Source organism: Ursus americanus, chromosome 13 (assembly GCF_024610735.1).
Source record: "Ursus americanus isolate L20-20 chromosome 13, mUrsAme1.1.p, whole genome shotgun sequence".
Classification (NCBI taxonomy): Eukaryota; Metazoa; Chordata; class Mammalia; order Carnivora; family Ursidae; genus Ursus; species Ursus americanus.
Window position 1 is genome coordinate 12,891,565 of NC_142139.1, and position 17,361 is coordinate 12,908,925.

Consider the following 17,361-nt stretch of genomic DNA (forward strand, 5'->3'; position numbering starts at 1 on the left):
GAAAAAAATCCCAATGTTTGCTGAACATGAAACAACAGATCATCTATTATAGTAAATAATGAGACAACACTAGAGCTCTTTGCCTGATATCACCTCAATTTTTTTATAGCCACATTGGCATTGTGTCCATGAAACATGAACATAGCAATGACTTCATTCTCCAGGATGAAGGATAATTGATCTTAACCTTCCTATCACTTTCCTTTAACTCAAAGCTAATGCAATTCAGATAAATAAAAATGTCTGTAGGAAAAAAAAAAAAGGCACTATGATAGCCAACCTCCAAATTACCTCCAAAAGGTATAAAGTACAACATATTTCAGAATCCCAGTTCATGAAACCCCGGCCCCATAGCTTAGATGGAGAGCTGCCAACATGATGTTTGAAGGAAAATCCAAACTTTGGAGGACATAAAGGTTTTCTTCCCAGCTATTAAAGAAGGGCGTGAAGGGGGGGGGGGGGTTAAACAAAATCCCAACGACTCAAAATGAAGCACTGTTCAAAGGCAGTTCATTTACTTACATTAAACCTATTAATATGTTTTCATTGTACCATAAAATCAAAATATCTTACCAACTTTATCTCTTAATGTCACCAACTAATCCCAATTGCCCACAAAGAACTGTATTATACAGCTGAAAAACGGTATCTTTGAAAACTGTATTTGACTATATCAAGTTGCTTCTTCCCTACAGTTACTCTTCTTTCTTTCTTCTCTCTTCACTCACTAATAATATTTACCAAATTATGCCCCAGACCGTGAACATCATTTTAACAACTTGTATTCTGACCAGGAAATTTTGCCATATTTTTTCAAACATAGGTCAATGGTGAGAGTGAAGGCAAAAAAATGTATCACATTCTTCCAAATCGGGGTCTATGAGGAGGGGATAAGGGTATTGGTTGTCATATTGTATTTAATATTTCCCTTTCCATAACAAGTAATTAGAAACTTTATCTCCTCCTTTACTTTGCCTCTTTCGTGTAAATATGGTAACACCCTCAAGGCAAACTGACCAAAAGAACAGGCATCCACCCAACGCACACACAACCACCCGACGAGCACGCGTGTACACACATACACACACATACACACAGACATACACACACATACACACAGACATACACGCACACAGAGTGGCCAGAGACCATATCCAGGAACCCAGGGAGCAGCACCTTGCACAAAACTATCCTCACGACAACCTTCCCACACAAAGCACGCCTGGTTCATTTAAAGTCACCGTACCAATGCACTTTGCTGGTAACTCGGAGGCAGCCAACCATCACACCCGGCAATGCAAACCCGAAACCCCGCACTGGCACCCCATCTCTTCAAGGCACACCTAACGCCCTGGGCGAGCCAGGCTGGCTCCCCGCCATTCCCGAGCTGCCGCCGCTGGCCCGGGACCACTCACCGTGTCTGCAGTCGCAGTAGCCCCAGTCCACCTTGCCGTGGGCGTGCCCGTAGAAGCACCAGGGTCTGCCCGCGCCGTCCGGGCTCCGGCAGAAGTTGTGGCGCTGCCCTCGCAGCTGAGCCCAGCTCGCCGGGGGCGACCGCTCGAGGAAGGGTGGCACCTCTGCCCAGCGCAGACAAGGGGCGCCGAAGTCCGTCACGTTGACCCAGGGCTCGCCAGCGGGGCAGTCCGGATGGTGCGGCCCCGGCGTGCGCCCGGCGTGCAGGGCGTGCAAGCGCTGGGCATGCAGCGCGGGCGGGGGGCGCGGGACGCGCGGGAGAGGGGGCGGCGGAGGCGTCCTCTGTTGCCGCTGCTGGGTGGGAAGGTAGTAAGGGTGCCGGGGACCTCGAGGGGGCGAATGGCGATAGCGGTGGTGGACGGGATAACTGACTAGATCAAAGCCGATCACTTCGGGGAGCGCCCCTAAAACCAGAGCCACCACGAAGCGGGCGAGCGTCATGGTGCCAGAGAAGCAGGGTTTGGTCCATGCTCCCCGGCTCCTTGGGTTCTGAAGAGGAGGAGAGGAGGGGGCGGGGCTGCAGCGTCCCTCGAATCCCCCACTCGAGTCCCCTCCCGCTCCCCCGCGCGCGGACCGCCCTCCCTTCCCCATCTCGCCTCCCGCCGCGGGTCGAGCGATGAGCCTCCGCTCCTGGCCCTTGGAAGCGGTCGCCGGCGGTGAAATCTTGAGCGCCCGCGGTGAAATCTTGAGACCCGACTGGTGGAGAGGACTCGCAAAGAGAAGGCGCGGACTCGGCGGGGAGTGGTGGGGACTGAGCCCCAGGTAGCCCGCGGTGGCACGAGCCCGGGAACTCTGCCCCCTGGCTGCGGGCGCGGGGCGCGCAGTCTCGTCCCGGAGCGGGACCTCCGCTCGGCCCCTAGCCGGCTCCCGGCTGTCGCCATCCCGGCCAGACCAGCTGCTGGCACCGCCGCAGCCTCGGTGTGCCCCAGCCAAGCTCGAGAGTGCGGGGGAAGGTCTGGGCTGCTCCTTGCCAGAAGGCAACACCATCACAGCCCCGAGTCTGGCGGCTCCCAAGCTTGGCACCAGTCCCTGCAGTCCTCTCTCCTCCACCCCCGTGCCCTTTTCTCGATTTTGAAAACTTCAGAAGAAAAGTGTGGTTGGATTTAGTTACAACTCTCCCCTGACAGCCCAGGATAAAAGTGAACAAAGCACATGAGGAATGTTGAAGCCATTTTACCGAAGTGTGAGCTCCTCAAGGACAAGACCACGTTTCATTTAGCTTTATATCCCAGTGCTTAACACTGTGCCCAACACTTATTAGGCTCCAATAAACATTTGCTGAAATTAAATTCCTGAACTGACCCAGGCAAAGGAGCTTGAGCCTTTCCACTTCCTGCCTCCCACTTTCCACCGGGTGCGCTGGACAACACCAGTTGTTTGGTTATTACTGGGATTCAGTGAGGCCTTCTTAATACCAAATTTCCTTTCTAACCAGAGAAGACTTCATCCGTCCGGGTCTCCATCCTATCCAAAAAGTCCATCCCTCTAACACCTGCCTCGTTTTTGCAGGGCAATGGACTTGAGTTAAGCCTACACATTTGCCTCTCCAAAGTGGACTCACTACTGGCAGTTTTGAAGCTGCCCTGTTGGCTTGACCTTGCCTTAGTAGAGCCTTTCCACAGCTCTACTCCCTGTCCCAAACTCCCAAACGTTGGCTACGAATTTTTTTTAAAAAACCACTGGAGTTGGATATTTTAGGATTTCTCCTTTCAAGGGTTCCTGACCATGCCACTGAAGTTAAACAAGGAAAAGGAAGGCCAAAGAGACGGTCATATTTACTTTCTGGTAATCATTTTTAAGTGTGAGAGAGGACTACTGTCCTATAATTTAATGTATCCCAAAGAAAACCTGAGCATAACTTAAACATTTACTGTTAAAACCTAGGTTTCAATTAGAAACTGATTTAGTTCTCTAACCTAGCTCAAATAATCCATTTTAGTTTAACTTTCATGAATCATTTTATTGATTTTCCCCACTCTTATTTAATTAAATATTTGATTTTATTTCAGAATGAACTGGGTAAAAATATTAGGAATCCCAAGGTGTATTTGTCAAATATTTATTCAAGATGTTTTCATTCAAGATGCTTGTATGCACTATTTTGGGGTTTGTTTGTTTGTTTGTTTACTAATATTTTTCTGGCTCCAAAAGCATAATTAAAAGGGTACTTATGGAAGAGAGGTTGATTGACTTATTTTAGAGTTCACCAATCACAGATTTTTTTTTTTTTTTAATTTATTCGACAGAGATAGAGACAGCCAGCGAGAGAGGGAACACAAGCAGGGGGAGTGGGAGAGGAAGAAGCAGGCTCCCAGCGGAGGAGCCTGATGTGGGGCTCGATCCCACAACACCGGGATCACGCCCTGAGCCGAAGGCAGACGCTTAACCGCTGTGCCACCCAGGCGCCCCTCCAATCACAGATTCTTGATCTAATAGTTGACAGTTCTAATAGGAGTTGTCCACCTGTTTCTCCACCTTCTGCCTTGGGATTCTGGCTGCCTTGCTCAGATCCTGCTGCCCTCCCTCCCTTGCATGGCTTCCTCCACCAATTGTTTCACACTTGGTGGGGCTCTGCCAGCACACCTAGTTCCCACACATCTGTGTACCTCGAAGAGAGGGAAATCATGAAAGAGAAAAGAGTAAATCGAAGGTCTACTTACATTTAACAGATTATAAAGCTGACACAGACAAAGTGGAGTTACCGACAGAAAATTCCACATCTGGATTTAATCATGTACGTTTTAAAATACCTTTCCTAGAAAATAAAATGGCATTTATGTAATTGGACTATGAATTTAGGGGCCTCAATTTGGGTTTTGTCCTCTATTTTATAGGCAAAATATGACCTAAACAAATCTGTCCTTTACGTATCACTTCCCTCCTCTGCTACTATTTTCCTTCCCTCTCCTTTCATGCCTCCTTGCTGCTACCAACATGGAGACATTTAGGATACCCCGTCCCCATCCAATCCCTGAAATGCATTTCTTTCTCCCACCTCCACCACATCACAGTGTGTGTTTTGCGGGAAGGAGGGGTGTCTGCAAGGAGAAAGTCTCTCCTGCCTGGATTAGGTACTACCTATAGCCAATAGCCGCAGATCCCTCCTCAGATTCTCATCACCCTTGATCAGATATCACAGCCAAAGGAGAGGGGAAGGCAATTCCATCTTGTCACAACTGCAAAAACCCCACTGCTGATTTTTTTTTCTGCCTTGCAATCCCTTTAGTAGCAACAAAGGAGCAAGGAAAAGGAACTGAAAGAAACAAGTATTTGACACTTTGCAGGCATTTCCCCACCACAAGGCTTAGAAGGCCCCAGGAGGTCCCCATAATACCCCTTGTCAGCTCTGCAACCTCCGGATTCCATCCTGCAACCTCATGGATTTCAGTCCCAAGAGCTCAACTACCCACAGCCTCGTGGCCTAAAACCTAGAAAAGTGAAGAGGGGCATCTGTGGGCTCATATCACAGCAGGGAGGGGAGGCAGTCCTTGGAGTAGGGGCAGGGTACATATATACATCTGCATATCTGCATTTCCTCTGACAACTATGTTTTATGTATATAAACATTTGGTTTTATGGTTGTCTAGTAGAAGATGATTCTACTTCACATACACGATGGGTTGAATAGCTCTTGTGTTGTCCTATTTGGAAATACAACCAATATGCATATTATTTTTACAGAGTTCCAAAAACCAGTATACAAAATAACTTTTGGAAAATCTCCATTTGCAATTTGGGTACTGCCTGTATTTGGAGAAGCGAAGAGTTTTTGAACATATGGCATAAAATCAGCATTGAGTTGTACAATTCCAAGTGCAAACAATTTGTTAAAAGATCACTGAGCACTGCTCTTTCACATAAAAGGGGGAAAAAATCAAATCCTATGAAAGCCTGTGTGGGGACCATGGGAGATTTGAAATGATAAGGCATTATCAGGCTGTTAGAGTGGAGGGAATACAATAAAAGAATAATATTTAGCTAAAAGTTTAAGAGAAGAAAAGGTCCAGAATACATGTGATGAATTGCTAAGTGAATGAACGGTACAGTGATTCAGAGGCAGATGTCTGCTGCCTGTAGGAGGTCTCTGGCAGCGGAGGTAAAGTTTATAACTCTGCCATGTTGGTCACACTCTTCTCTGCCAGCCCTCAGCCATGAGGCTTAACAATACGTAACCATACGTATATAGTGTTGACCTTATCTATAGTGTTCAAGAGCAAAGGAAAAGTTCTGCTTAAGTCATTTGAGCTCTATTTTTTTATTGTTTAAAATTGAATTTTATAAACCAGAACAAAATACCTTTTTAAAATTTTGATTTTTTTAAAGATTTTATTTTTAAGTAATCTCTACAGCCAACATGGGGCTCGAATTTATGACCCTGAGATTGAGTCACATGCTCCACCAACTGATCCAGCCAGGCACCCCCAAATTTTTATTTAATTTTTAAAATGTACCTAATGTTGGTGTAATCCCTATATGGAAACTAATTCTACAGATTCATTTTCAGTATTACTCAAAACAGACTAATAGATGAAGAATATATATAACATGTATTTTATATGTATCTCAAAAAATAGTTCCTTCAGCCTTGGAATCAAACCAATGTTCAGTCTGGCTCTAGTTCTTCCTATGAGGTCTTAGATGAGTTCCCTTCCCTAAGCCAACAGCTTGACAAAAGAGATAATGGTACTTGCATGATATATCTGAGTGGAGTAATTGAGATAATTCATGTAAACTGTTGAACATAGGACTCAATAAATGCCAACTATGGAATGGTAGAATATTCTCCGTAACTGCCTTTGAATTCTTAACCACTTAAATTAAGTCACCCCATGAAAAACTGCTGGAAAAGGCAGGCAATGTGTTCAGAGCTCCCTTCCCACCCAGCTTGTGCCTCTTACTGCAACCCCAGTAATTCCCCTCTTGGATCAATGACAATCACAAGGCTGCTCTAACTCTACTCACTTGAGCGTTTGTCCTTTCTGATGTGTTCGCTTTCTCTACCCCTCAACAAGTTTGTCCCCCAAAGCCAATGAAAAACTAAGTATTTTGAGTTAAAATACTTTTCCTAAGGAGTTTGCCGAAATATAATGAATGGTTTTCAAATCCCTCAGTTGCAAGTGGGCTGTGGCCACAGATGAAAAGAATAAACAGACTGGAAGATGAGCAACACTAGCACTGCTTGCCCGTGATCTGAGGATCAGCGAACCTAGTGCTGAAAAGGAGTTATAGCTCCAATTTTCTGTCAAATGCAGGAATCCTTCCCAAAACTTCCTGACGAGTGGACTTCAGCTTTTTCTTGAAAACTACACTGATGGAGCAAATTTTTACTTGGGAGCCAGCATACTCCATCTCTAGAAAGTCCAAATCGTTGGAAAAATCTCTCCTTCGACTGAGCCAGAAACCTACTTTACCCAGCTGTGATTCTGGTTCTGTCCTCCTATTGATTCAGTATCAGTTTAGAATCCAGCAGACCTGGGTTCAAATCCCTATCAAGTGTTTTGTTTTTGGCCTTTAGGGGGCACTAAAGACTCTCCCCCACTTCTCTCTCTGGACCTTCAAGACAGATTGGCTGAGTGAGCAGATCCAAGAACAGCAATTAGTCTACATTACTAGAGTCCTACTATCTTGTGAGATATAAATAAGTCTGTAACCACATAAATAATCAATGCCCTATTTTCCTTCCTTATGTATAGTGTTTTTCCTCACTTCATCATTGGAATCTTATGAACCATAATGATGAGATTTGATCATAGGTGGAAGTTGAAAGGGAGAGACAGAAGCTGGTTAGCCGTTTGGCCTAGCTAGAAGGAAACTATTTTGGGGTTTGGGGTCAAACCCCAGCTAATTGTAAAAAACCTGCATTTGTCTGGGTTTGTCCTCAGTTCATAAATGCCCTCTGGGGAACTCACTGCCTGGGAAAGGGGGAGGGATAGGGTGGAGGTAGGATATAGGGATCCTGGCTCCCTAGTCATCCATCAATCACTGCTAACCTCTCTAAATATAGTTTGCCTGTCCGTAATATAGAGAGAACAGTTCTACTTAACAAAGTTGTAAGAATTAAAAATAGTAAGTTAAATGCTGGACACTGAGCAAATGACTATCATTTGAGTATGTGAAGACAATTATCAGGACTTTTCTGCTTCTTCCAGCAGCCAAAATGGCAGCCAATAAACTGTCATTGAACAAACAAGACCTTCAAATAAAATGTAAATGAGCTTTAAAAAATTTTTTTATAATATGGTAGTATGGTGATTACAAAAGGGATCACAAACTAGAAGCCAGCAGGATGGACATGCCATCCAGATGTATTTTATTTGCTACAAAACCATTTTACAATTGATTTTCATGCATTTTAAAAATCAGTAGTTTATCCACAAAATTATGGTTTACCAGGTTCCCTTGTGTATCTGTTAGAATGCTTTTGGCTACAAGTAAAAGACACCTCAACTCTAATTGCCTTAAAATAAGGTATTTTAACAGACTTTATGACCTCATGCAAAACAAAATGCCAGTTCCCCTGGGGTTGATTGCTTCAGTGCCTGGCTATGTCATTGAAGTCCCAGGCTCTTTCTCTGCTTGGTCATCTTAGTGCTAGCTTCATCTTAGACTCTCAGCAAATAACAAGGCATTACAACTAGATAGGAAAAGAAAAGACTGTTCTTTCTGTGCCTAAGAATCTTTCCCAGAAACTTCCTCAGAGATTTCTCCTCACACTTACTTTGTCATTATTGAGTCACATGCCCATTCCTGAACCATTTCACTGGCAGAAAGGATGGACTTAACTATGATTAGCTTGGACTAATTATCTGGAGTGTAATGTGTGCTTGGGAGGACACTGACCTATATATACTACACCTTGAAAAATGAAAAGATCTGGCAACATCACAACCCAAATACCCACATGGCAACATACATCTATAGCTGTTTCCATCCTTAAACCTAGGAAACAGCCTTCAGCTCATCATGGCCACCACCTGCCTGGACTTTGTTAAGCATGTAAGTTTATCACATTTAGTCTATACTTTTTTTATCTGGCAGGCCCACAATTTAGCAGCTTAAAAACAACAAGCACTTATTATCTCACAGAGTTCCTGAAAATCAGGAATCGGAGGTTGGGTAAGCTGGGTGGTTCTGGCTCAAGGTTTCTCGTGAAGCTGCAGTCAAGATGGGATGGGACTGCAGTCATCTGAAGGCTTGACCAGGCTGGAGGATCTGCTTCCGAGCCCACTCGTGGAGCTGGTGGCTGGAGGCTTCAGTTCCCCACCACATGAACTTCTCCATAGGGCCACTCACAGCATGGCACTGGCTTCCCCCAGTGCCAGTGATCCAAGAGAGCAAAAAAAATGACCTAGGGGCGCCTGGGTGGCACAGCGGTTAAGCGTCTGCCTTCGGCTCAGGGCGTGACCCCGGCTTTATGGGATCGAGCCCCACATCAGGCTCTTCCGCTATGAGCCTGCTTCTTCCTCTCCCACTCCCCCTGCTTGTGTTCCCTCTCTCGCTGGCTGTCTCTATCTCTGTCGAATAAATAAATAAAATCTTTAAAAAAAAAAAAAATGACCCAGACAGAAACTGCAAAGACTTTTATAATCTAATCTCAGGAGTGACACATATTCTATTGCTCACATAGTAAACTGCCCCTGGCACAGTGGAGTAGGGGACTACTCAAGCGTGTGAATTCCAGGAGGTGGGAGTCATTGGGGACCATCTCTAAGGCTGGCTACCATAGTTCTGTTCTGCAAAATTGCCCTGTAATAGAAAATTTAAACAGATACTGTATTTGTAGGGTGGCTCTATGTATTTTCCAAATACTAAATATCTTAGGGAATGCATTGTCAAATAAGCAATCATTTTACACAAAACACAGGATCAACTCTAAACAAAAGTGTCTGAATTTCCCAACAATTGCATCTCCCACTCTACTTTATGAGCAGACTCACTCTTATTCTATGTCTGGCTGCAAGAAAATGAAAGATTTTGTCAATGAATTCAGATATCCAGACCCCTAGTAAAAGACTCCCAAGTGTACCAGCTACCTGATAAGACTTAATGTGTCAACCAGTCTGGTGTTATTAACATTTTAACAGGACAAAAGAATGCATGGAATGGACAAAGGAATTATGGGATTTCAGACATGCCCTGAACTGAGTCCAAGGGAGCAGTGATTTGGATAAGGAAGATGCCTCTTAAAATTGTGTCACTTGCTAACTAAAGCTGTCCATATTAGAATACCGCTAATTAGAATACAAAGAAGGATAAAGCAAAACAAAAAAGGCATGATTTAGGGGTGCCCGGGTGGCTCAGTCGGTTAAGCGTCTGCCTTCGTCTCAGGTCATGATCCCAGGATTGTGGGATCTAGCCCCGCATCAAGCTCTCTGCTGGGAGGGGAGCCTACTTCTCCCTCTCCCTCTGCCTGCCACTCCCCCTGCTTGTGCTCTCTCTCTCTCTCCATCAAATAAATAAAATCTTTTTTTAAAAAAATAGCCATGGTTTAATTTGATGAGAAGACTACAACCCTTTCCAGTTAAATTTTATTCACTATCTATAAAACAAACAAATCCCAGCATTTTGTAATGCAACAAAGTTTCTTGGTCAAGAAATTAAGTTACACACATTTCTGTTGCCTTCCACACACCCTCATCTGAACAAAAACCCGAAAGCATCAAAAGTCTTATATTTATGCATAATACTGCTATAACAACGAGAAACAAAATTTGCTCTTAGAACTCAAATCAGAAAGAATTTCTTTTATTCTCCCCTTTCATAAAACAGTTACATTGTGAAAGACACATGCCCTCATTTTGGTACTGAAAGATAGATACAGTTTTGAAACAGAGACTCATTGGCAGTATTTTTAGCTAAGTTATGTAATAAAACAAACTCAGGGCATTACAAATATGACGTTACTCTAGACTTGCCTTTATTTTTAGAAAGCTTAGAAACCTCTACCCAGTATAAAAAGGCTCTACATATGACTCAATGTTCTTTGCTATCAAATGGTCATTAGAAAGATGAACTTGGCCCATCAGTCAACAAGGAAAACAATAGCGGGCACGTGGCATCACTTATGTTGGCGCTCACAACTGAGTCTAAACCAATGACAACGTTAAGGAAGATGCTGGGTTCCATCTATGTGCCTAAAATAAGAAAAATTAACTAGGAAGGTTTTGTTCTGTGAAAGAATGGCTGTTAATGCAATGCATATGTCTTGTGGAATGCCTGTCTTCAGAAATATTTTAAGTAAATTATTTCAAAGAATCAAAAATAACTTTGAATGACATTAACCTCTGGAACTTAACTAGCTCAACAGGGCATATAATGATTAAAGCAGAAGGAAGAAACCTGTGAGAAACAGACCTTTTGAAGTGAAGAGTTTAAGATGTTTAAACACTGAAAACCAACAAAAAAGAAACCCCAAACAATAACATTGTTCAAATTCATCTCAGCAGATTGCTATCAATTTGACCCTTTGAACAAATTACATAACCTCCCTAAGCATCCTAAAATTGTTATGAGAATTAAGTTTTGTAAAACACTTACTTGGTACCTGGCTTGTTTGTTTGTTTGACGGGGGATCAAAAGAGTATTAATTAAAGAGAAATTGAACAGGGTTTAGTCCATAAATTGCTATTATTGAAAATAATAAATGGCTTTGAAAACTTCTGGCCAATAACAGAAACATTTTCAAAGAAATTCTGTCTTTATTATGTCACGTTATGCAATGTAATTATTAAGTGTTAAGCTGTTCAAACCCCGACTCTGCTTCTTGCTCCTCAAGTGACATCAGGCAAATTGCTTACTTATAACTTTTAGCTCGTCTTACTCATCTATAAAATGAGGATAATCCTAATACCTGTCTCAGAGGTGATCCTTGTTTGATGATTAAATAAAACAACACAATAACAGCATAGTACCTGCCATACAATCAGTTCTGGATAAATGATGGCTACTAATATTATTATTATTATTATTAAAACACAAACAGAATAAGAAATCTAAAGTTCTGGTGAGGGAAAATGAAAAGAATATTGGCTTTTCTTTACCACTTTTAATTGAATATGTCACACACTGGGTCACAAGGCTGTCTTTTGAGAAAGGGGCAGGAGATGTAAGTTCTGGACGTGGTCTATGAAACCACAGGATCAGTAACAAGCTTGGCCTGAAAACTGGATAAACACCAGGCTCACTGGCCTCAACTCATCGATGCTTAAGAGCGAGCATAACAATCTTCTGCCAACAGAAAATACTGATCCATTAACATAAATGTTACCTGAAAGAGCTCCTATTTTTTCTGTGCTTTTTTTTTTTTTTTGAGAGGAAAAACAAAGATTGCTTGTTTCTAAACATTTTAAGAGGCTCCCCCTAGGCTTTTGCACGAATTCCTGAGTATTAACAGGCCAAAGGAATGAGAAGACATTCCCTTTGCTCAACCCTGGATGGATAACGCTTCCAACGCTTCCTTGCAGGCTATAGTCAGCTGCGAACTATTTTATTCCCCCTCCTTTCCCCGGGCCTCCTCCATCACCAACACTCTCTGAAAAGTAACCTAGATCCTTGGCAGGTTTCTAATATTTAACTTTTCCATCCGAAGAAGGGAGTGTTACAATTCATGTGACCACTGATAAGCTGAATTTACTAAATTTTTCTTAACATCAGTAATTAAGCTTATTTTTTGTATTGTCACTGTCCCATCTAAATAAGGGGATATTATAATATCTGGTGGACAGCACACAGATTGATGACCAATGGTCATTATGTCAAATTCTACTCAGCAATGTGACAGCTCAGATCTTTGCTAGCTCCTCTCGGAGTTGCATCTGTGGGTGACAAAGCCACCTCAGAGTGATACTATGCTGAGATGTGAAAAGTGCTATGTTGACTACTTTAGTTTTTTTTTTTTTTTTAAGATTTTTTACTTATTTGAGAGAAAACGCGACTGAGAGCAGGAGCTGGGGGGGTGGCAGGGGGAGAAGCAGGCTCTCCGCTGAGCAGGGAGCCCAACAAGGGGCTTGATCCCAGGACCCCCGAGATTATGACCTAAGCCAAAGGCAGATGCTTAACTGACTGAGCCACCCAGGAGCCCCTGCGTTGACTACTTCATTGGCACTCTACAAATGGTATATTTTATGCTCCATTTTTCTCCTTTGTATTAGCTCAATGTTTGTTCAATATTATTAGATGGCTAATGTTTTCCCCCTTACTAAAGCATGCATTAAGAAGCAATTTCATAATCCAGACTGAAGTCGAACTATTAAGGAAAAGGTGTTGTAGCCCCTTGAGAACATGGTGGCCTTGAAAAAAAAAAAAAAAAAACACCTCACCCAGTGTGCTTTTGGAGTCGTGAAGTCTAGTAAATAATGTGTACTTAATTAAAATCTTAGCTTCTTTGGGAAAGAAGTGAACTTTGTCTTTTAAATTGGTAGACAAAGGAATTTAGAACAAATGAAAAATGTTGCAAAGCCTTTGAAACACAAAACAAATAAAATATGACCTCTAAGGACTAAATTATGCATTGGTACTTTTTTGGGTTCCCACACAGGAATTTTACATTTTTTTAACTTTATTAAAAGTATGTTGGGGACGCCTGTGTGGCTCAGTTGGTTAAGTGCCTGCCTTCGGCTCAGGTCATGATCCCAGCTCCTGGGATGGAGTGCATCATGAGGCTCCCTGCTCGGCGGGGAGTCTGCTTCTCCTTCTCCCGCTCCCTCTGCCCTACCCCTGCTTGTTTTCGCTCTCTCTCTCAAATAAATAAATAAAATCTTTTAAAAAATAAATAAAAATATAAAACACTTAGGCAATCGAATTTTATGTCATGTAGCGTTTTTTTGTTTGTTTTACTGAAGAAATCAGTGGTCGTCACCTCCATTTTCCTCTGGATTTCAAGTACCAATTGTGGCAACTACAATATTATAGTTGGGGTTGACCCCTGGGCTTCCTTACCTACTGGCAACAGTAGCCCTGAGGGTTTTGCCTTTTTTCTGGGGCACACATTTCTAAACCAAAGCTTGCTGACATGGGTGTCACCTGGGTTTCAACTCTTGTTTTCACTATTATAAGGGCTCTATAGCCCAGTTGCCCTCTTTACTCCCTATCAGCATAGAACAATGCTAGTGTAAGGAACTCAGCCCTTTTCTGAATCTTCTCCAGGTCACAGTTGTTCTCTACTTTAATCTTCTCTTTAAATTCTCTTGGCAATTAAGGGGCACCTGGGTGGTCAGACGGTTAAGCATCCGACTCTTGATTTCGGCTCAGGTCATGATCTCGGGGTCCTCGGATTAAGCCCCGCTTTGGGCTCTGAGCTCAGCAGGGAGTCTGCTTGAGGACTCTCTCTCCTTCCCTCTGCCCCTCCCCCCCCAGAGCACACATGCGTGCATGGCTGTTCTCTCTCAAATAAATAACTCTTTAAAAAATGAATAAATTCTCTTTGCAATTAAAAGAAACTCCTTCTATGTGATGACTTTGTCTTAGACTCTCAGTGGCTACGCTGTGTTTTTATTGTTGTTGCTGTTTTTGTTGATTTTGTCCCTCAAATGCATCTAGTTCATTGCCATTTCAGGCTTCTTATAGTTGCTGCTCCCTCTTCTTAGAATGCCCCCCATTCATAGGGCCAGCTCCTCATCTCTTAGACCTTAATCAACTCTCACCTCCCCAGAAGGTCTCTCCATTCTTTACGTAAAACACTCATCATCAAACCTTCCCCATCACCACCACCAAGTCACTCTCTACCCATTGGACTTTTCTTTTTCCTTCATAGAACTTACCACTATCTGAAGTAATCTTCGTCTTTTACTATGTGCAATGTCTGACTCCACACTCCATTAGGGCAGGGATCTTGTCACTTTTGTTCTTTACAGAATCCCTGGTGTTTGGCACAGACCCATAGATATTTCACAAATATTTCTTGAAGAAATGAATGAATGAATAATTATCTTCACCCTCCTCTCCCCTATCTAAATCTTAGCAATTAAACAAAGTCCATTTTTCCCCTACAAATATCCTTCCAGAGGACTCTAACACACAACATTGATTGAAACAATGGCTCTCATTTTTAAAAGTACTAGACTACCTGTTAGAATTCCTCACCATTCTACCCTAAGTTTTGGTTGCTAGTCACCTCTGACTCAAATGATCCCCTTGATTTTAGGTCAGAACCAATAAATTCTGATCCCAATCAGTTCTCAGAGACTATTCAGCAAGTATGAAATCCCTTAAGGCATTCGTCCCAAAACTTAGTTCAGGGTTCTCAAGAGTGCCCCCAGCCTCTGACCCATCCTGGACAATGACTCTTAGGAAGAAGAGCAGTATAATCCCTAGCTTTTTTTTTTTTCCTTTAGTAATTTCTATACCCAAAGTGGGGCTTGAACTCACAATGCCGAGATCAAGATTTGCATGCTTTACCAACTCAGCCAGCCAGGAACCCCTAGTCTCTAATTTTTCTTTTCTTTTTTTTTTTTTTTTTAAGATTTATTTGTGTTTTTGAGAGAGACAGAGAAAGAGAGAGCATGTGCACGCATGCATGAGCAGGGGAGGGGCAGAGGGGGAGACTCTGAAGCAGACTCCCCACTGACTGGGGAGCCCAACATGGGGCTGGATGTCACTACCAATGAGATCATGACCGGACCCAAAATCAAGGTTGGACATTCAACCACTGAGCCGGCTAGGTGCTCCTAATCTCTAACTTTTCATACCAGCCTGCTCAAGACAGGAAGAACCCCATCCAGGCCCATTCTAGTCTTGGCTATCAACAGGCATCAAACCAAGGTAAGCCCTATGTAAAATCGGTCTTTTTTAAACTCTGTGCATCTTGCTTTTCCTTATTTTTCACTTTGGGTGCCCTCTGGATCCCAGGCCTGCTTTGCTAGGTCTGGTGCTTTCCTGCTACTTAGAAGGTAGCCTCAGGGGGCGCCTGGGTGGCACAGCGGTTAAGCGTCTGCCTTCGGCTCAGGGCGTGATCCCGGCTTTATGGGATTGAGCCCCACATCAGGCTCCTCTGCTATGAGCCTGCTTCTTCCTCTCCCACTCCCCCTGCTTGTGTTCCCTCTCTCGCTGGCTGTCTCTATCTCTGTCAAATAAATAAATAAAATCTTTAAAAAAAAAAAAAAAAAAAGGTAGCCTCAGGAGTACAACCGGTGGGCTACAAGCTTTCCTCTTCTTGCAATTCCCTAATCTCAAACACCTTCTGATGGACGATATTGAGCTCTTAGTGTTTGCAAGTGGTTAATTTGATAAATTCCTTTGTGCTAGACTAAAAGAACCCTCAGGGCCTCTACTCCATCTCCAACAGTCTTAATTGTAGCTTTTTAAGATAACCATCCACTTTGTTGTGTTACCCAGAGGAATGAGAAAAGAGGTTAAAATTCTAGACCAGGTAAGAGGTGAAGGCGAACAACAGGTTGAGACAGATGCTTTTGATGAGTAGCTTGTAGAGTAGCTCAAATTTTTCTGGGTATGTGGCCAACAGCGTTCACAGATTTCCAGAACTTGATAAAGAATCGACTTGAACATGTCCTTTGGGGAAAAAATAAAATTATCCACTTGATGGTTTTGATTTTTATGGTGATTTCTAAACATCTATACTCCCAATTGTTCTCCCCTCATTTCTTCAGCCATTTTTCCCCCTGAATGCTCTCTTTGTCTCTTCCCACGCCCATTTCAGTGATATTTTTTCTACACAGCCTACTCAGCCAGAAACTGTTCTCCCTCTGCACCGTTTGTATTTTCTCCTTTCACATATATGCCCTTCATTTATAAAAAGCCCTCTTTTGAAATCTGTTACTTGTATATTAGACATACCAGCTCTGAAATTTTCCCCTCAGGAATGAAATAAAGAGAAAAACAGGAGAAATAAAGATGAAAGTTGCAGTGGGTCTGTTTCTCATCTTCCTCTGTGGGGCAAAGGGTAAGACAGGAACCAGGCTCTCCCTCGCTATGAAAAACCTACTAACCTTCTCTCATCCCTCTTGATGGATGGGAGCCTTAATTATTTGTCTCAAGTCATTAGGCTGTTAGAGAAATAGTTTGCCTTTTATTTATGCTCTACTCTTATTAATATTAACATTACTGATATTGATCATAATAACAAAAAACAATGAATTTACCGATATTCTTTGTCATTTACCTTCTCTAATCTGGTCTTCATTTTTTGCTATCATTAAAACAGGGTAGTATAAAATATCAACAACATATTAAAATAATAAGAAAACTACTGCCTCTTTGAGTGAGGCATGCCATAAATATTTTAACATAGCAGAAAGAAATATAAGATTATCTATGAAAATTATTTATTACAATAAAACTTTTCACATAAACTCAAAATAAAATTTAGAATTTCAGTTTTTTTGAATGAAGCAAAACCACTTGGAGATTTAAATTATAAAATATGTGTGGTGTGACTGTGAGATTTTATCTCAGCTTTTCTAGAAAGCATGAAAAATGCAACTGCATTTTTTACCACAGTGACATTACAATCACTTGGTCTGCTGAAATTACAATCAAGAAGAGCCTTTTGTCTCTGTCTATAAATGAGCTCTGTATTTACAGAGCAGTGTATTTCTTCAAGCTGTTGAGGATGGGCTCGTTACTAAAGAGATTTAGGTTACTATCTAGTGCAGCTTAGTCAGTGTGATAATGAGGGCACAAGGGAAATTTCAAAAAACAGTTGGTCTTAAATAGACAATGTGAATTTAGCTGGGAAGAGGCATAGACCACAAACATGAAAAGACAAGAGCTAGTACTATATTCTAACAGCACAGTGGTCAAAGGTAGTAGGAAATGAATAATGAACACAAATGTGAACGAATAAAAAACGCAGAGTGCCAAAACAGTATTCAAGTTTTTCCATCTAATTAAGAATGGTGTCAAAAAGATAGGAAATCGCATTAAGAATACATT

General features: G+C 42.3%; 1 protein-coding gene across 3 annotated transcripts in view; it reads right to left on the bottom strand.

Moving 5' to 3' along the window:
* Positions 1–17,361, bottom strand: part of PRSS12 (serine protease 12) — a 135,437-nt gene that overhangs the window by 68,695 nt on the left and 49,381 nt on the right. Inside the window, exon 1 of one of the 3 annotated variants that reach the window (XM_087866421.1) lies at positions 1,416–2,012. The exons of 1 other annotated variant lie outside the window; for it this stretch is intronic. In XM_087866421.1, the coding sequence (XP_087722547.1) occupies positions 1,416–1,914 (499 nt within the window). In that variant the 5' untranslated portion in view covers positions 1,915–2,012. Of the gene's footprint in view, positions 1–1,415; positions 2,013–17,361 lie in introns of those variants that run through there. One more of the 3 variants, XM_045799084.2, reaches the window with a different exon arrangement.